At 64.3% G+C, this 19175-nt stretch overlaps 1 protein-coding gene across 1 annotated transcript in view; it reads left to right on the top strand.

Moving 5' to 3' along the window:
* Positions 1–6578: 6578 nt before the first annotated feature.
* The window catches only part of LOC105496699 (phospholipase C eta 2), a 61006-nt gene continuing 48409 nt past the window's right edge, over positions 6579–19175 (top strand). Inside the window, exon 1 of the mRNA XM_011767254.3 lies at positions 6579–6759. Coding sequence (XP_011765556.2) covers positions 6729–6759 — 31 coding nt within the window. The 5' untranslated portion in view covers positions 6579–6728. The remainder of the gene's footprint in view (positions 6760–19175) is intronic.

The following is a 19175-nucleotide window of genomic DNA, read 5'->3' as shown; positions in this document are numbered from 1 at the left end:
AGTGGGACATGCAGCCTTGTCCCGGGCACAGTGGCTCCTGGAGTCTGGTGAAGCGGGCAGGGCTGGTCTTCCCAGGCCAGGGTGGGTAGCGACCTGCAGGCAGGGGAGGGTGTGGGCAGCATGGCCCATCTGTTTAGAGCGTCCCAAGAGACCACCCAGCTGAGGCCTCGTAGGGAGCTCTGGTGCCAGGGTGCACCTTGGGTGGGAGCAAGCATGGGGACCTGAGGTCCTGCTGGGGCCCCTCCCCGGGGCTTTGCTCCCAAGACCCTCCCACAGTCCCCAGCCCAGACAGGGCCGCCGGGCCTCTTGCCTTCTGTGGGGCAGGGCAGCCCCCATGGGTCAGGTGCTCAGTGTTGCGCCGGGCCCAGCGGGCAGATGAGGGAGCAGCAAGGCCAGGTCAGGTCCCTGGGTCATGGAGGGCTTGGCTGGAAGGGAGCGGGCTTGGGCTATGGCCTGGGGTTGCTCTGCCAATTTCAGCGCCTTGGTGGGCTGCAAGCCCCTCCTCTCTGAGCACAGACTCCTGTTCCAGAGCCCCCCACATTCTCTAGGGTTGCTCCATGCAGTGCTCAGCCCCTACTCCTGCCCAGGACGGACAGACCTCCCCTGGCTGGCTGGACGGCTCTGCCCAAATCTCAAACTCATCATCCCTGAAAACTTAACCTCAGACCCCGACTCCAGGCCTCCCTGCTGGACAAATAGCACCCACCGCAAATGGGGGGGTCCAGATCCTGGGAACGCACTCCCACCCACCATCCAACTCACCCCGGGGGTTGCTCTCCTGTCTCGTGTCCCCTCTTTGCTCCACCCCTGCAGCCCCCACCCCTTCAGAACCACCTCAAGTCACACCTGGCTAACCAGGGGCCATAGCCAGATCGCCTGCTCCCTGCCTCTCCCTCTAGGGACAGGCAACACACACATGCACACGCACACACATTTGTGCAGACATGCACATACGCGTGTGCACGCCACACACATATGTGCACATATATATGTATACCCACGCCCCCTACACACACATAGGGAAACACATGTGCACGTACACACAGCACATGTTCACACGCACCCAAACCACACACACACACACAATACACGCACCCACACACATGGCCGTCCATCTCAGTGGTCTTCTGGAACTCGCCTGTCACTGCCTCCTCTGGCCTCGAAGGCCTTCCACAATCTGAACCCTGCCTGCCTCTGCCACCCCACCCCCACTGAGCGGCTGCCAAGTTCCCTCCAGACCCACCTGGCACCTGCTGCCTCAGCGTTAGTAAAGCTCTAGGCGACTTGGTTGGGTGCTGGCTTTGCAGGTCTCTGGCCTGAGGCCTCCCCCAGGGCAGGGTCACACGGCACTCCCAGCCACCTGGCTCAGAGCCTGGGGACGCTCAGAGCGTGCCTGTCAGCCGCCGTGGAAATGAGCAAGCGCGGAGATGAACGGCACTCAGCAGACGGCATGCGCTGGCGCCCGGCCCCGTGCAGGCGACAGTTGGTTTATGAGGAAGTGCGCAGTGGGCCCGGCTGGCATGGAGTAAGAAGAAAGGGCAGGGCCCAGTGTCCCTGGGTCCCACTGGTCTCTGCCCCCTGGTCTCTGTCCAGGAGGCAGTCCCTCCTGTGCCATCTCCCATCTCCCTGCCATGTCCCCTCCAACTCACCCCCAGCAGGGGTGTGCACACGTGGCCCTGGGCTCCGTCAGAGAGGGCAGCGTGAGGGCTCTGGGTGTGGGTGCCAACAGGAAGGGGAGGGGGCCTGTGCTTCTCCACATCATCCTCGTTGATTGCCCAGGAGGGGGCACCCTGGCCACCGTGGCTGGTGCAGGTGAAGGCCCCGTCTTGCCCCTTCCTCCCAACACCTGCTTCCCACAGCCTGGAGGTCTATTTTCTTCCAGATTGGCTTGAATCATTCCAGCTGGGAGCACCCCCCGTCACGCTGTCTGCCCACCCGTCTGCCACCCTGTGTGCCAGAAGGGCCTCTGGTCCCATGGACACCTTCCCTGCAGACCTGGGGGCCTCCGGGGGCGCAGCGTGTGCAGGGGGATCCCGGGCAGTTCGCGGCAGCATTGAGTGTTTTGCCCGCCTCCGCCGGCGTGGGCTGCCCTGCCCAGGGATCTGGGCGGGCCGATGGAGCCCGGCTCTGGCCACATGGGTGGCTCCGAGTAGAAGTGGCTTTGACTATGCCCTCCCAGCCCTGACCCAGCTCCCAGGTCCCTGTCTTGCTAGACCTGGATGGAATTATCTTCCTTGCCAATGAGAGAGGCTGTTTCAAGGCAGGATACCAAGTCTTTGGGGACCCTGGGCAGGTGCCTTTCTCTCTTTGTGCCTCAGTTTCCCCCTCAGAGAAAAACATGTGCCAGGCCTCAATGATTCCTAAGGGCAGGCAGTGCCCATAAAGACCTTTGGCCCCCAGAGGGTGTCCTCACTCTTCTTGTTGGCACCAGCCCATGCAGCAAAGTGCCTGGGGGTCTCAGGGCAGGAGGCTCAGCCCTTCCCTGTCAGGGCCTGGGCATGCCCTGTGGGCTCCCACCCACCCCAGTGCTGGCCAGACCTGGTCCCTGACAACGGCTCTGGGCCTTGTTCATGGGAAGCTGAGCCAGGGCCAGCTGATCCGATCCTACCCGTTCGTTGTCTTGAGTTCTGATTGAGAACCGGATGTCTTCAGACCAGATGCTGGTGGAAAATGAAACACATACTTTCTAAATTTAGCCTCTGAGGATTGCACGTTTACCTAATTAGGCCCATTGATTGGGTTGCGTGCACTTGCTCTCTCTGTAGTGCTCAGCTGTGCCTCTCCGGCCTGTCTGTCCTCCGTGGTGACCTCAGGCTGCAGTAAGGCCTCTGAGACCTCCCGCCCAGGTCTCTGGCCTGGAGCCATCTGTTCACCTGGAGCTGATACTGCTGCCCGCGGGGGAGAGTCCCGGGGTCTGTGGGGAGGGGCCGTCAGAGTCAGGCTGGATTCTTCTCCACTGAGGAAAGGCATTGCCTCAGAGACACCAGGCCTGCCGGAGTGTTCGAGGGCAGTGGGCACGCAGCTCCCTGCCTGCAGGGGCCTCACGATCTTAATGTGAAGGGCAGACTCAAAATCAGGGCAAGGTCGTCGGGACACTGTGGGGGACAAGGCAATCAGGGAGGCTTCCCAGAGGAGGTGCCCTGCTCCTGACCTTGGAAACCAGGCAGGGGTGAGCAGGGGGCCTGTGGAGCAGGGGGAGTCAGGCCTGGGGGAGTGTCTGTGAGGGAAGGTAAACAGGATAGAGAAGGCAGCTGCAGCCTGTCCACAGGGCCCTGGGTGCCAGGCTGAGTGGGCTGATGTAGCCTGTGGTCCAGCCGCAGGGGTGGGTGTATTGGAGTGAGGCCTGCAGGCCAGATGGGGTCTGTGGGTATGGTCCAGGAAGTGGCCCATCTGGGAGAGCCTGGGAAGGAAGACTGGCTGGGAGGGCTGGAGCTGGGGAGGCTCTCGGGTGGGGGGCAGGCGGTGTGCCCTGGCTGCTGGCGTTGGCCCCAGGAGCACCCAGCATGGTGGTGGGTGCCTCCACACAGCCTGCCGTGAGCAGGCAGCCTCTCTCCACGTCTATCACTGGCCCTGCCCAACCTGCCCAGGGATCTTGCGTGCTCCGACCAGGGATTCTTGGAGCCTCTGGCTCAGGATGGAGATTTCTTTCATGGTTTCCAATTTGCATTTCAGTTTTGGCTTCGTGCAGGAGGCCAGGCTTCTGTCTCATTACTGTTGGTTTCATCTCTCTGCCTCTGTCCCTGGGTCCCTGGTGCTTGGCCACATCCCCCTGGGGACCGAAGGCTGTGGGTCTTTCCTCCTGGGGCTTCATCTGAGGCCACTGAGCTCCACAACTGCTGAGATCTGGCTGTGCCCGGGTGGTCCTGCCCCCAGGAAACTGCCCATGCTGTCCGGGAAAGGGGGTGCAGATGGGCATGGTTCAGAGGGCACTGCCCGCTCCAGGTGCCCAGGAAGTGGAGGGGGTGGGTTCCCATCCTGACTGCACCCAGCTCCCGGGCGTCTCTAAGCCAGGCAGTGAAGAGGGTGCTCAGGCTTTAGTCTGAGACAAGCCCTTAGAGGGCCGGGGAATGGGAAAAGCATAGGAGAGAGCCCCGCTGCCAGCCCCTGCTGCCCGGCCCCTGCTGTGAATGAAGCCTCAGGAGCCAAGAGGTGCTGGCACCACAGGTGTGGTCCCAGAGCAACTCCCAGCTCCACGCAGGCATCCCATCCGGCCTGGGCTTGGCTTCTGCCAGCTCCTGGGCCTGCGCTGGGAGGGGCTGAGCGTGGGGGCATGGGGGTGGGCAGGAGCCTGGGCACGTTCATTCACAGCACAGAGCTCTGTGGGTACTCATTCATTCACCCACACCTCATTTATTCCTCCTGCACGTTTCTGAGCGTCGACTGGCACGTCCATCCTCCACTCATCTGCTGAGTCCACTCTCACTTTGGGATCCCAGACCAGCTGGTGCTGTCACGGCGGGGTTTCCTCCTGGGGAGGAGAGGGAGGAGCAGCAGCTCTGCCCTGGCCTGGGCATTGGGTCCCTGGTGTAGGGGTGAGCAGAGAAGCTGCGGGAGCCAGCACCCCGGGAGAGGAAGCCAGGGTGGAGTCCGGGAGTCCTGTGCTGGTGTGGCCAGGGGAGCCCGGAACTAGCCTTTCCTTCGAGAGGAAGCTCTGGAGCTGCGGCAGGGTTCGCCGGGGGAGGAGCAGCTCTCTTCGCCTTCCATCCACAGCCCCCATTAAGGCAGCTACACCTCAGGGCACAGGGCTCGTCAGCCCCTCACGGTAGTGATGGAGGCTTCACTGCAGGCTCATGGCCCTGGGCAGAGGCCGCAGGACCCTCCCCAGCCTCAGCCAGATGAAACATCCGGGAACACACACCCGGCACAGAGTCTCCAGCCAGGGCTGTGTGGAGATGGCACTGCCTGGTGCTCCTGGAAAGCAGAAAGCCTCAGGAGCGGAGCTGGCCCTGCAGGCGGCAGGACGCAGTCTCTCCGTGGTGAGCTTTGCACCAGGAGGAATCCTGACCACGCCCAGGCTCTGGGGCACAGCCAAGCAATAGACTGCTTGGGGGAGTCAGAAACCACCTGGGCTGCAGCAATCGGGAAAGAACCATAGACACCAGCAAGTCTATTCCTGGGGACTGAGGCCTGGAGGGGAGACTGAGGCCCCTCGTGAATCTGTGGGGAACCACGACGTGCACCTGTGTCTTCCGTCTCTTCAGTCACTATGCCAGGGCCAGATGGTGGGCAGGGTCTGCTGGCAACACGGGTCCCGAGTGACATGCTCCCACGCACCCCTACCCCGCCCCTGGCCTCCTCCCTGGTTCCCAGCTTGGTGCCCATCTTGGGCCTCATCTTAAGACTCAGCCTTTCCTGTCCCTGGCAGGCGGAGCTGGCGGGCCCAGGGATGTGTGCGTCCTTAGTGGCCTGTGCCCCTTTTTCAGCTCTGGCGAGGACCCCCTCCCGGTCTGAACCACTCGTATCAGACCCAGAGAACAAAGTCCAGGGACCCTTGGGTGCAGAAGCAGCATGGTGTGGGTGCACGGGGCTGCCCTAGGGTGAACGCTGTGGCTTCCCTCTAAGGCCAGAGGCTGGCCTTGTGGGTAAACTGGGGGGCTCTGAGCGCAGGAGCCCTTCTTATTCCAGAGTCTGCCAAGTTCTGCCTCTTCGCTCTGTGGCCAAGGCAGGCCTGGGGGAGTTGAGGCCTCTCTGGACACAGGCGAGAGCTGGGCAGTCTCTCTTGACATGTCTCCCCCCTCCTCCTTCATGGCTGCCTGCAGCAGAGCCAGGAAAGGAGGAAGTGCCTGGAAGCAGAGAAACCTGGTGGGCAGGGAGGGTCCAGGTCCTGTCTGTGGGGCGACTTTGGGCCTCCAGGGTCTGGAACAGTGGAAGGGGTGGCTGGTGTGGGGCTAGGGACCTGACCAGGGGAAGGGTCTTCCTGGTTGTCCCCGGGGCACAGGATGCAGCACCAAGCTCCCTCCCACCAGAGGTGGGTGGATGGCCGCCCGATGGGAGCTAGGGTGCCCTGCCACCCTCTTGGGGCTGGGCTGTACCCCCTCCTCAGCAGTGCTAGGCTCTTCTGCAAGGGTCTGCACGTGCCCCTGACATCTTAGTTGGGGGAGGGGTGGCCCAATCCCCAGTCCTCGAACACCAGGGTGATGTGGTGGGGGGTGGGGAGTAATGTCGCCGAGGCCCCTGTCTTGGCTTCTCCCGGCGCCTGGGCAAACGCCCAGCCTGGAGATGGGAAGCGCTCTCGGCCCCGCCCCCTTCCCGGTCCCGCCGGCTGGGGTCACGGGGAGCCGGAGGGAGGCGGAGGGGGAGGTGGGAGAAGCCGAAGGCCGAGGGAGCATCTTTGCGGAGAAAGTACTTTGGCTGCGGCGGGCGCGGGGCGGGCCGGCTGGTCCCGCCGTGCGCCCAGCGCCCCACCTGTTCTGCGCGCCGCGCTCTCCCGGTTGCGCCTGATCTGCCCCCCGCCCGGTGCCTGTGGCGGAGCCCGCGCCCCCGGCCCCCTCCCGGCGCGGGGCGGGCAGGGGGTGTGGTGCGGGCGGCACGAGTGACAGCGCGCTCCTCGCGCGGCGCCTCCACGGGGCGCAGTGTCACCGCGCACAGCCCGCCGCGGGCCGCCCGAGTCGGCGGGGCGATGCCGCGGGAGCCGGCGTCCCAGCCCGAGTCAGAGCCCGGCCGCTGACTGCGCCCCCCGGTCCGCAGCCCCCGCCCCCGCCGCCCTCGCTGCCGCCGCCACGGAGACAATGGACGCGGGAGCCGCCCCGCAGAAGCACAGTAGGTGCCGCTCCTGCCGCTGCGCCGCCGCCAACCGGGATGCGCGGGTGGACGCGCGGGGGCGCCGCAGCCCTGGTGCGGGTCCGAGCCGAGCTGCCTGGGCCTCAGACCCGGGAGCGGAGGCTCGGATCGCGGTGGCACGGGCACGGGTGCGGGTGCGGGTGCGGGTGCGGGACTGTGGGCGGGACGGGCGGAGCCGTCTTGAGCTCTCCGGCCGGCCTGAGGTGACGGGTGAGGGATCCGGGGGCCGCCCCTCTAAAAACTTTCCTCCCCGGGCTTCCGCGGAGGCCGCGCTGGGGTTGTGACCATGCTGAGAATGATCCGTGCTGAGCCCCGGCCGGACACCTCTGACCCCTGCCGGATGGTGCCGCAGGGCACCCTGTGTCGGTCCGGGAGGTGCTGCGTGGACTTGCCGCATGGGCACATCTGCCTGGGCTGCAGGTGCGCGTCTCGGGGGAGCCGGCCTCTCCCGGCACTAGCAGGTGGGGTGCAGCAGGCACTGCCCAGGCAGGCGGGAGCTCAGGAGGCCCTGGGGCGGCCCTGCGGGGTGGTCTGTAGGACACGGGAGGGGGAAGTGTCTGAGTGTCCACTGCTGAGGAGCCTCCTGGACTCTGGACCTGCGGCAGAGAGCTACAGGCTGTTCTTTAGGGGTGATGGGCTCTGCTGGAGCGGGTGGAGGAAGATGCCAAGGAGATAGGCGGCTTCCCCTCCCCTCCACTCCCCGCCTCCCACACTGTCTGGTGACACTGGAGGCAGCCAAGGTGGCCACTGATCCCCACTGTGACCCCTGAGACCACTGGGACTGCCCTTCCCCCATGGCCTTCTCCCTCCATGAGAATGGACCCGATCCGCATCCTCTTCCTCCCCTGACACTTTGGTCTGGTGAGGTGGGGTCACGGTGCCCAACACCCCTGTTTTGGGGAGCCCATGGTGTCTGCCTGCCTGGGTGTCTGATCCCAGAGACTCCTTCAGCGAGGTGCAGCCTCAGAGAGGATTCAGGCACCATGGGAGGCCAGGGAGGGGCAAGTCAGAGGGAGAGGCCACTGTCCTACCTCCTGCTTGGTTGGTGGGGACACAGCCAGCCTGTTGGTCTCCCCTAGGACCCTGGGCTGATGGGAGAAGTCGGCTCTATATTGGCCCCCACAACGTTCCCTCTGCACTTAAGCCAGAGCCACATTCTCTGCACCGCCCTAGGGGAGGGTCTGGGGTCTGGAAAGGATGAGGGAGGCAGGTGTGCACTGGGCAAGTGGGTGCCTGTGGCTGTGCTGAGGGTCCCCACAGGCCCCTTCCCGGAGGCTGACCGCCTGATGGCCCTGCCCTCTGGGAGGTGAGAGCTGAGCTTTCAGCCTCATCTGGATGAGGCAGGGAGGGAGACTGGCGCCTGCTTGGCATGTCCCCAGGGAACCCAGGGCAGTGAGAGAAGAGGCTGGAATCGGCCTGGGCAGTAGCCGGGGAACTGGTGGGAGTGTCAGCTGGACAGTGTGTGGAAGACACGGGGCTCGGGGCTCAGTCTGTTGGTCTTGGCCTCAAATCCCTGAGCCTGAGGCTGGGGTCAGGCCTGATGTCCAGCCTCTGGCAGAGCTGGCTGTGAGTGGGAAACAGCTGGGGGCATGGGGGAGGATGGGGACAGGTTGGCAGTGGCCCCTCCTGTGGGTGACCAGGTAGGGACCCCACCCGGGGTGGGGGGCAGAGGAGCTGGTGGGCAGGAGAGACCCCCTACAGACCCTCCTAGGTGGTAGTGGGGGCCCGGCAGCCCAGTTCCCGAGGCCCTCACTCCCACTGCCGGAGTTCAGGTTACATAATCCGCACCGCACACACGGATTGCCGGAAGCCGCAGCAGCCAGGTCTGACAATACGAGTTGTAATTGGATTTTAATTTTTAATGTCCACAACACATGAAGAGCTTCGGACCAATTTGCATATCTTCTGTTACTCTGTCCTATTAGTGCGCCTAATAGGACCACTTCATTAGCTGCTAACTGTCGCACCCACAGTGCCGTCTGTCCGGGAACGGAGGGAGCCTGGCCCGAGCCCCATGCCAGAGCCCCACGAGCTGCCGGCCACCTGCTCCAGTGATGGGCACGCTGACGGGAGGGGGGCTGAGGACCAGCCCAGTGGGTCCCTCCTGCTGCCTGGCTGGCCTTCCCACCCCTGTCCTGCTTCCCTGTCTGCCTCAGACCTAGCCTGGGTGCTGCCCCTGGCTGCCAGGAAGGGGTGGCCACTGGGGGCTTGGACATCAGCGCACCCACTGAAGGCCCAGCTTCCCCGCTGCTGCCCGCTCTGGGGCTGTCACAGGCCCAGCTGGGACTCTTGTCTCCAAGGGCCCCTGGGCACAAGTGGTCCTGGATTCTGGGGTCCCACTGCCACTTGCCCCCCTATTCACAACTTGTGGTTCAGCCCTGCCTGTGAGTTGGTGGATTTAGGCTGGAGTTAGGACCCTGCAGCCAGGTCTCTCGGGGCTGGGGGTGGGGTGGCCCTTGACAGACTGGGGCCCCAGGCAGAAGCAGGAGCTGTGTGCCTCGAGCCCCTCCCTCCCCCCAGCTGCAGGGGTCCCAGGAGGCGGGGCAGCTCCACTCCGACCGCCCTCCGGATTATTCTTAGGTCTGTTGTGTAACAGGCGCACATTGGAGGCAGAGGGAGGAAGGGCTCCTGGAGACATCTCCGGCGGCAGCAGCTAGCCAGCCGGGAGAACAGCTTTTGTCCTTTCCACTCGCCCAGCACAAAGGGACAAAGGAGGCTGCCTCAGCTGCCCAGCCCAGCCGAGAGCTGGCTAGTCTGGGCCCATGCAGAGGGGTCGGGCCGGCAGGGAGGTCAGAGCTGGCAGAGGAGTCAGGGCCTGCAGAGGGGTCAGAGCCGGCAGGAATGCGGGTGTCCCTTCACTGCCTCATACTCCCCAGGGCTGGGCCGAGTCTGGGCTGGGGCTCCTTCCTCCTCCTGCTCCTGCAGCCCCATGTGTGTGCATGCACACCTGTGTACCCATGCACCAGCACCTCTCTGGGGCCAGCTTCAGGGCAGCACAGTGGCCTGGCGGAGGTGGAGGTGGCGGAGGGTACCCACCCCAGCCTCAGAGCTGCCCTCAGGACTCCTCTTCCTGCCTTCCCCTCCCACCCCCTTATGTGCTCCCAGCAGCCTTTGGGTGTGGATTCCGGGGTCTCCACCCCCGCAGATGGGAGCAGGCTCCTCACACCTGCCTTCTGAGCTCCCAGTGCAGATCAGACCCTGTGGGTGAGGCTCCAGGAGGAGTCAGGCTTGATGGCAGAAACCAGGGACCCTGGGGGGTTCCAGGGCTAGGGTGGCTGCAAGGTGGGGCCCCAAGTCTGTGTGGGGAGGCCCATTTGCTCACCTCAACTGCATCCTCCAGGACTACTCTGCCGTCAGCTTCTTCTCCCCGATTGCTGGACCTGTGTTCCGCACACACCTGCACATGGTCACTCCCAAGACGGCGGAAGGGGCTCAGCCGGGCTTCTCAGGGCTCCCGCTCCCTCTCCCCCAGGTTCTGCTGTGCTCACAGGGTGCCCTCCCACTGGGGAGCAAGGCGGACATGCGTAGTGGGTGGAGATTCCAGAGACAGCCGGCCATGTTGGGGGCCTGCAGCTCCAGGGAGGGGCTGCTGACCTGGGGCTCCATTGTGACCCTTGGCTGTGACTGAGCTGCTGGCCCTGGAGAGACTGGAAGGCAGGAAGGGCTTGGGGGGTGGGGGCAAGTTGCTGAAATGTCCCCAGCTTGGTCCCTCGGGCCCAGGGAGACGTCTGACCAGAGCTTCAGCCGTGGTAACCTGGCCTCACTCCTCCCTGACGTGACCCCGTCTGCCCACTTCAGGGCAGCTGCTCTGAGTCTGGGGTCTTTCCCACCGGGGACCAGCCGACCAGAACCGAGGAATACAGAGGATGTATTCCCCGAGGATTCATGTGCCCCGCGGCAAGGCCCGAGGTCTTTCCGTCCCTCCCTGGCTGCGGGACCTTGGCAGTGCATGTCCCTCCTTCCCCTGCAGCACCAGGAGAGCCAGTGAGATATTTGAGACCAGGCTGTGGCACAGTGCCTGTGGGCGGAGAGCATGGTGCCCTGGCTGCTGTGGTCCTTTTTCCCTGGTGGTGGCCCCCGGGCAGCCAAACCCAGGCAAAGGTGACTCCTTGTCGGGAAGGCTTTGCTGACAGCTGGGCTGCCCTCACCCTCCTGGAGCGCCAGGTGCCCCGGGTGTCTGGCACACCGTGACTTGGCAGGGTGTTTCCTGCGGCTGCTGGGGCCGGCTGCCGCGCACCGGCCAGTGAAAACGCCACATGCTCATTCTCTCGAAGTCCTGCAGGCCAGAAGTCTGAGGTCAGGGTGCAGGTGGGGCCGCGCTCCCCTGCAGGCTCCCAGGGAGGACCTTCCTGGCCTCCTCCAGTCTCTGGTGCCTCCGGCATCCCTTGGGTTGTGGCCGCCTCCTGCTTCTGCCTGTCGTCCCTCGCCCTTCTCTCCGTCTTCTCTTGCACCTCGAGTCTTCTGCTTTCTCCTGTAAGGATTTAGGGCCTGCCTGGGTCATTCAGGATGATCTCCTCGGTGCAGGGCCCTTCACTGAAGCACGTCCTCAGAGACCTTTTTTCCAAATAAGGCCAAATTCACAGGTTCTGGGATGTGTGTGTGTGTTTTGTCAGAGGTGGTCGCCCTTCAGCCTCCTACTGTGGCCATGTGCTCCACCCCAGCACCCCCACCCGAGGCAGGCCCTGGACCCCACGCTGCTGGGGTCCCACAGGTCCCCTAGCCCAGCCTCCTGGCTCCCCACCATCCCAGTCTCTCCCTGGGTGGGGCCCTGGCTCCACAGGTGACCAAGAGAGGTGCTGGAGGCCTGGACGGGCCTCACTGCATTCTCAGGGAGCAGCTGCTCCTGATTGCCACCACTCATCACATCGCCGCTGCCCCACAAGGCAGCTGGGGCCTCCAGAAGGCTTGTTTCGTCAAACCATTGCACGTGGCTCCTTTGCGGGTGTTGGGAAAGGGCCGTGGTCTTGGGCCCTGGAGCACATCCCAGGATCAGTGGCTCTGTAGGCTCCAGGGCCTACCAGCTGCTCTGAGGAGGCTCAGACGGGGCTGGGAGTCCTGGTCGGAGCTGTAGCAGCTTCACGTCCCCCTGGACAGAGGAAAATGCAGATTCACCACCCCCACCCCCTGCCGCCCAGAGGTTGGAGCTATTTCAGTAGAAAAGGACGTTTTAAACTGGGGTGTCTGGCCAGCTACGGTGGCTCACGCCTGTATTCCCAGCACTTTGGGAGGCTGAGGCGGGTGGATCACCTGAGATCAGGAGTTCGAGACCAGCCTGGGCAACATGGTGAAACCCTGTCTCTACTAAAAATACAAAAATGTATCTGTGTGTGGTGGCAAGCACCTGCAATCCCAGCTACTTGGGAGGCTGAGGCAGGAGAATCGCTTGAACCCGGGAGGTGGCAGAGGTTGCAGTAAGCGAAGATGGTGCCACTGCACTCCAGCCCAAGTGACAGAGTGAGACTCCGTCTCAACATAAAGACACAAACAAACCAGGGTGTCAAGGCCCACACTCGAGGGAGTGGTGTCAGGTGAGGTGGGGGTCCAGGTCTGCAGCAGCCTCTGCCTGGCCTGGGTGGGGCAGCTCTGCCCGGGTGGCGTCACTAGGGTGGAGGACATGGCTCTGGAGCTGGGCAGACGTGGATCCCAAATCTGCAACTGTGTGGCCTTGGGCAGTGGGACTCACCGCTGAGCTGGGCCAGCAGTAGTGTGTTGTGGACAGAACTGCAAGGCTGCTTGTAAGCTCTGCCTAGCCACCTCTGAGGGACAGTGGCTGCCCCATTCTGGGCCCCTCCTGCCCCTGCTCCCTGACGCTCCCTGGAACTCATCCATTCTCTGGAGAACCAGCAGCCCTCAGAACTGAGCTGTAGCTGCGGCTGCAGCCATCTTTGATGCGTAAGTGGAAGGCCGGCCTCGGACTGGGCTGCGGCCGCCAAGCTCAACCCTGGGAAGTGGGTGAATGAGGCTGTTTCTCTGCACACAGCGTCTCCCTGGCTCCCCTGGGGTCTCCTGAGCCACCTCAAGGAGCCCCGGCTCCTCCCAGCTGGGCCCGTCCCCTGAGGCTTGTCCAGGAACAGGCGCCCTGGGCAGAGGTGGCTTCACGTGTCGCTGTCAGCCATTCCCTCCCTCCTTGGGGGCCTCCAGCACAGGCGGCTGGTCCTCTGGGCTCCTCTTTAGCTCACCAGGACGTGCCCCGCTTTTCAGAGCCTCTGTACCCCGAGACTTGCACATGAAGTGAAGATCTGACTGTTGCATCCCAGGCTCCAGATCCTTGTACCAGGCGCATTTAAGGCCAAGTATGTGGGACCCCAGCCTGGGCTCAAATCCCCACCCGTCCTCCCACCAGTTCATGGACTATGGATCTCGGAGAGATACCTGTGTCTCTGGGCCTCAGTTTCCTCATCTGTGAAAAGGGGGTGACAGTGGTTGTGAGGGTGAGCAGGTGACTTGTAGAGAAGGAGGGACAGCCCGTCAGGGGGACCCCTGCCCATGCTAGGGACGTCAGCTCCCAGGACACGGCCCTGAACCTGGCCCTGCCTCAGGGGCTGTTGCTTGGCCACCTGGCACACACTGTCTGGAAACAGGACTCAAGGTGCAATTTGGGACAGAGCCTGGGGTCCAGTCCAGCAGCTGGGCCGGGTGCGCTCCAGGAGGGAGGCCTGTTGCTGGTGTCCACGTCAACAAGATGCCGGGTGCCGCTCCACTCCCCAGGGCCCTCTCCGTCCCAGCCAAGGCAGGCGGTGGTGGGCCTGCCTCGCGTCCTGATTGTGGGGTCTGGGGCCAGAGACGTGTGTGCCTCCCCAGCCCCGCACGATCATACGCAGTTGTGTCTCCGAGGGACGCCACCAGCAGTGACAGGCAGAGATTGTTGCGGAGAACGTGGCTGATGGAGGTGCGCTTCCGGGCTGTACAGATCAGTGCCAGCTCTCTGGACTGATCAGTGCTGCCTGGCTAACCCCTGGTAGCCCCAGTGGGGCCACCACCACATACCCCCACTTCTGGAGGAAGCCCCTCTACTCCAGCCACAGGAACTGGCTCCAAGGGCCACTGTGAGGCCAGAGAGCCGCCACCCACCAACACGTCCTCTCACCGTGGAGGGGGCAGCCGTGTGGGGGTCTGTGCCATGGGTGGGCTGGGGGCTCTCGGGGGCTCTGATCCCTCAGAGGGTCAGCCGCCGTTGGCAGCAGGGAGCCCTTCCCCCAGACCGCAGCCCCGGTAACAGGCGCAGGACAAGCCAATGGGACCCCTCCCTGGGGACTGGGTGGCATCACAGGGGCCTGGATAAGTTGGCCCCACCGGCCTGGGACCCTAACGTGCTCTCGGCCCCAGCCCTGCCCCCACTGCATCTGGGCTGCCGGGGGATGGTGGGTGGTGGTGGGGGACTGTGATTCAGGCTGAGCTGTCACGGACGCCTGTCATCGGCACGCTGGTGGGGAAGTGTCTGTTCACACAGAAAACACGTTCTGAGCCCCGGGATCTTTGTCATCCTTCAGAAATGCCAACCCTGTGAAGTGAGGTCTGCTCCGCTGCAGGCCTGTCGGAGGAGGCTGAGCAGAGGCTTCCGTCTGGGCCCTGAGCCTCGGCAGTGCACGGGAAGGCGCCCCCTCCCTCTGGCCCGAGGCTCCCTTGCTGGTAGGGCCAGCAGGCAGCCCCCACTGCACTGCTAAGCCTGGAGCTGCAGTGGGTGCCGTGTGCAGCCAGGTGTGCGGAAGGACGGTGGAGGCTGAGTGCAGCCGGGCCGCACGACCCAGGACGGTGGAGCTTCAGGGAGCAATCCGGAGGTTCTCCAGGAGCCGCTGAGGCCTGGGTCCCCCTGTTGCCTGCTATGCCCCGGCCCTGCCTGCGGGTAGCAGCCCCATGGAGTATTTCATCTCGGCCCAAAGGCAACAGCTGCCGTCCTGGAGTGAGCCCCATGGAGGGGGGCCTCTGTGGTGGGGATGGGAGCCCTTGATCCTGCCTCCTCCTCTCCCTCCTGCCCTGGCCCTTCCTGCCTCAGCCCTTCTGGCCTTTGGGAGTGGCCACCGTGAGCAGCAGGAGGCGAGGCTGGGACTGGGGTGGGTCCACCTCCCTCCAGCGGCCCCCTCGCAGGCATGAGGGGGGCAAATACATCATTCACCCGACCCCAAGCCGCCCCAGAGAGCAGCAGATGGGCCCAGGGAGGGGCTTAAATAATCCCCAGACCCTGGGGACTGGGGATGCGGCCTAGGGCTCCCCAACCAGAGCCTGGGCATGAACCTCCCCTCTGACACGCCTGGCCACCCGGTCAGACTTGGTCCTGGGAGGGCCTGGAGCCTGGCCAGTCACTGTCCTCAGCTGACTGCCCCTGGGCCTGGCCCTGAGTGCAGCAAGTACACAATCAGGGCCGCGCCTTTGCTGCCCAGAGCTCAGCAGAGCCTAGAGAAGGACAACCTGGAGGACAGCCTGGAGGAAGGGATGCCTGCTGGCACCTGGTCCTGGCTTCTCAGGAGGGAAGTCCTGGCTCACCCCACCCCTTCCCATGGATCCATTCCCGGTGGGGGCGCCCCCTCAGTGCTCTCAGAGCTGGGACTCTTCACCACCTCCACCCAGGCCTGGGCCGCCCGTCCCCCACTGTGGCACAAGCCTCTTGCCTGTCCCCCGATCTTCCAGTGGGGCAGCTGGGACAATTTACCAAAACGCAAGTCCGCCCCCCGACGGCACCAGTGCCCCCATTGTGCTTGGGATGTGGCCTGCGGGCGCCATGCTCCCTGGGGCCCTTCCCCATGTGGTGCTACTTGGGAGGTGAAGGCCCCTGAGGCGTATGTTTCCGGTCCGCCCTGTTATTGCCCATTGCAAAGATGAGGACATTGAGGCTGGGGATGGCAGGCGGTGCAGGGGAGGCCCTTGTACTATCTGGAGGGCTCACTGGGAGCGTCTGTGCACACCGCAGGCCCTCCCCAGCCTGGAAGAGGGGGCTGCTGGCCCCGGCACGTTGATGGTGATCTGGGCTGAGACACGGGGCTCACAGGACCTCCTTCACGTGTTCCGGGGCCAGCGTCCTCACGGGGCCCTGTGGCCTTTGCCCTCCATGCTTCCCAGGGCCACCCGCTCTGGCAGGGGCAGGACCCTCCACCACCCCTTCCTTCCACCCCAGTGGGGCAGAGCTCTCAGCGGAGAAAAGTGTACCCCAGTACCTGGTCTCCGCTGCCTCTTTCTGGGGTCCTTGTTCCTGTGTGTAGCCCCTGGACACCTTCTCCTGACTCCAGCAGACGCCAGTCCTGGGTCCAACCCCGTGCCTGTCCCCGTCTCCCGGTCAGGAGGGCTGCTATGGCTTCCAGGGTCCCCAGGATTTTGGGCAATGGTGGTGGGGGCTGCTGGAGAGGCCTGGCCTGTGTCTCCCGAGTCGGGTAGGGAAAAGAGGGCAGGCCCCAGACTGTGTGGGGGAGCCTCTGAGAGCTGAGGCTTGTTGATAGTGGGTTCTGGGGGTGCTGCAAGCCAGCCCCGCCCCCAGTCTGTCACCCACCTATAGGTGCCCACTGTGGGCAGAGCCGTGAGGGCCACCTGGCTTCTCCAGCAGTCCGGGCTGGTGCTCGGCCTCTCTGGGGCATGTCCTGGCCTGCCTGGCTGAGCTCCTAGGGCAGGCACTGCCTATTCCCTTCTTGCCCTGCAGCATTGGAGGTGGCCCGGGCCTGGGCCCTCCAGTTCCCCGCTGGCCAGCCCCCCGCCCACCATGCCTGACTCACCCTGACACGTGGGGATCCCCAGGCAGCCCCGAGACAGGGTCTTAGGGCCGCCTCTGCAGGATCCTTGGAAGCTCAGGCACTTGCTCAGGGAGGGGTTGATGGTGTGGTATGGCAGGAGGCGGCACCACGTGGCAGGCTTGATGTGACACGATGTGGTGTGGCCCTGTCCGGGAGGATGGTCTGTGGAGGCTCAAGGCCACGGACCTTCTACTCCCCAGGGGCTGAACTAGCAATGCCCTGAATGGAGCATGTCCTTTTACTGGGAAGGGGTGGCCTGACGGCGGACCCCAGGCCTTCCTGTCTGGGACGCTGCAGGGCCTCTGGAGCCCCCTCCTAGGTGAGGCCTCCGAGTGGGGAAGGGCCAGGACGTGAGCCCCAGTGGCTTCCCCAGGGTCCCCCAGGGTCTGGGATAAACCGGGAATGGTGGCTTCCCTGAGAGCAGCCCTGGCTCGGCCCCTTGGTGTCTCGGCCCTTGCGGGGCTGTTGGGACAGGACCTGTTCCTGAAGGTCTGTGCGCTACGTCCTTGGCCAGGTTTGGGGCTCTGTGGCAGCGTGGGTGGGACAGAGCAGGTGGCTCACGGCTCAGGAGCCCCTTGGAGTCCTCTTACTGTCACCCGGAGTGTACGTCACCCCCAGAAACCTGTTGTCCAGGCTGGGGCCTCCTTGTCTGGGGCAGCCGGGCCTCGGCCCCCCGTGCGGCCTGAGCACGCACGCCCAGCTGCGTCCTGACCCCCACCTGCTCCAGGAGGCTCTGCTCCTCCCTGCAGCCTCCACAGGCTGGACCCCCATGATGCTGAGCCCCCAGTGGGGCTGGGACCTGGCTCTCCCCTCACCCTTGAGACCATGCTCTTTTCTGAGATAGGAACCCAGTTGACCCGTCTGCAGGCTTAGCCTGGGCATGGGACCCTTGGCTGTGGGAGCTGGGACGGGCAGGCACCTGGAACTGGACATTGGCTGTGTGATGGCCAGTCTAGGCTGGGCGCTGCCCAGAGGCTCAGCAGGTCCCTGTTCCCTGGCCTGGCCTGAGCGCCAAGGTGTCAGGGCAGGAGGACCCTCGGCCCTGCCAGGCCCCCTCTGAATCCCTTGGTGCGGGTCCCCACATTTGACGGTTCACCTGCTGTTCCCAGAGCCTGTGCTAGGTTGTGAGACACCCCCCAGGGAGAGAAGGTAGGGGCACCGGGTCCCCAGAGAAGGGCCTGCGGGGGCGTAGGGAGGCTGGCAGCCCACCTTCCTGCAGGTGGACTTAGACTCAGTGAGTGTGAAGGACGCTCTGTGGCCACCATAGCTGGAGCAGTTGCCTGTGGGGGTGCCAACGCTTGTTCCCTGGGGTCCTGGGGGTCAGGCGGGGGCAGGAGCACTCAGAACCTTCAGAGGAGTGGCCCCAAGGCCTTTGCTGCAAATGGAGGTGGGAGGCTCCCAGGGGGCAAAGCGCACCTGCGGCAGGTGTGAGAGGGCCCAGCTCAGGGAGTATGGCCCCCAGGAGCCCCTCAGCCCCTCCATCTCACTGCAGGGCCTCCCTCCCCGGCCGTGCCCCCGTCTTCACCCTCCATACCTGTTGAGCCACGCCGTGGGTGGAGGCGAGCGTCCCGCGGGCGGGCTGTGTGCGTGTGCGTGCTGTGTGCTCGTGTGTTTGAGTGTATTTTTAAAGCGACTCTGCAGCTGTGTTTGACTCCATTGCATTCTCTGGTAGGAGCTCGGCAAGAGGCGCGTTGTGGGTTATTTTCGGCTTGGCAATACTGGAATTATTAGATTCCATGTTTGTAAGGAAACGGCGTCGCCTGGAGCAGCATTGGCTGTGGGCGGGGGTGTTGATGCCATGTGGGACGTGGAGCCCCGAGGGAAGGCCTAGCGTGTCCCTTGGGCCTGTCACGGGGTCATCGGAGTCACCAAGCCGCCAGCACCAGGTCACCCGGCGGGCAGTTTCCCCTGGGCCTTTGTCGGATTTAGGCCTCCCTTGGCTTCCGAGCGCAGCCCCCACAGTTCGTCCCCTGGGCGTTGGCTCCCACCTGACCTGTGGCCTCTGAGCCCTGCGGGGTATTGTATTGGAGGGGCTGCAGCCCGGCTTGGGAGGCGGGGCGGCGCTGGGGGGTGGGTGGCGCTCTAGCCACGCACTCTGGCGCTTGTCAAAAAGACTTAAATTGCCCCTTGCTCTCAGCTGTGCCTTAAAAAGCTGCGGGTGGTGACTCAGTTGTCACCATCACAGTCACCGCTGCCGCTGCTTCTGGGGACACCTGAGGTCACTGGGGGAGTTCATCCTGTGCAACCCCCGCCCAGCAGACCCATTGACCCCTTGGGGTTGGGGGACATGGGGGAGGTGCTGGAGCTGGTGAGACTCGGCCTCTGTCGGCTTCCTGTCATGGCTGTAACTTGAGGGAGCCTCCCTCCCTGGGGCTCAGTTTCCCCCTCTGAAGCCAGGGAGCTGGGCCTTCCTCTGGCCTTGATTTGTCCGGGGGTCTTGGTGGGAGGAGCCCACCCTTCCTGAGAGCAGGGGCCCACTTGGTAGGACCCTTTTCTGCCCCTTCTAGGTCCAGCGGAGGGGCCCGTGCTGGGTCTGCGGAGAGCAGGTCTCACAGCCACGGGGGGCTCCCAGGTGGGAAGGGACCCCAGGTTCACAGCATGACTCCGGCACTGTGAGGGGTGATCCGCACCTCCCCTAGGCCTTGGGCAGGTCCTCTCTGTCCAGCCAGGGCCCCTGCC

Source organism: Macaca nemestrina, chromosome 1 (assembly GCF_043159975.1).
Source record: "Macaca nemestrina isolate mMacNem1 chromosome 1, mMacNem.hap1, whole genome shotgun sequence".
Classification (NCBI taxonomy): Eukaryota; Metazoa; Chordata; class Mammalia; order Primates; family Cercopithecidae; genus Macaca; species Macaca nemestrina.
Note: the sequence above shows the minus strand (reverse complement) of the source record. Positions and strands in the feature narration are given on the sequence as shown.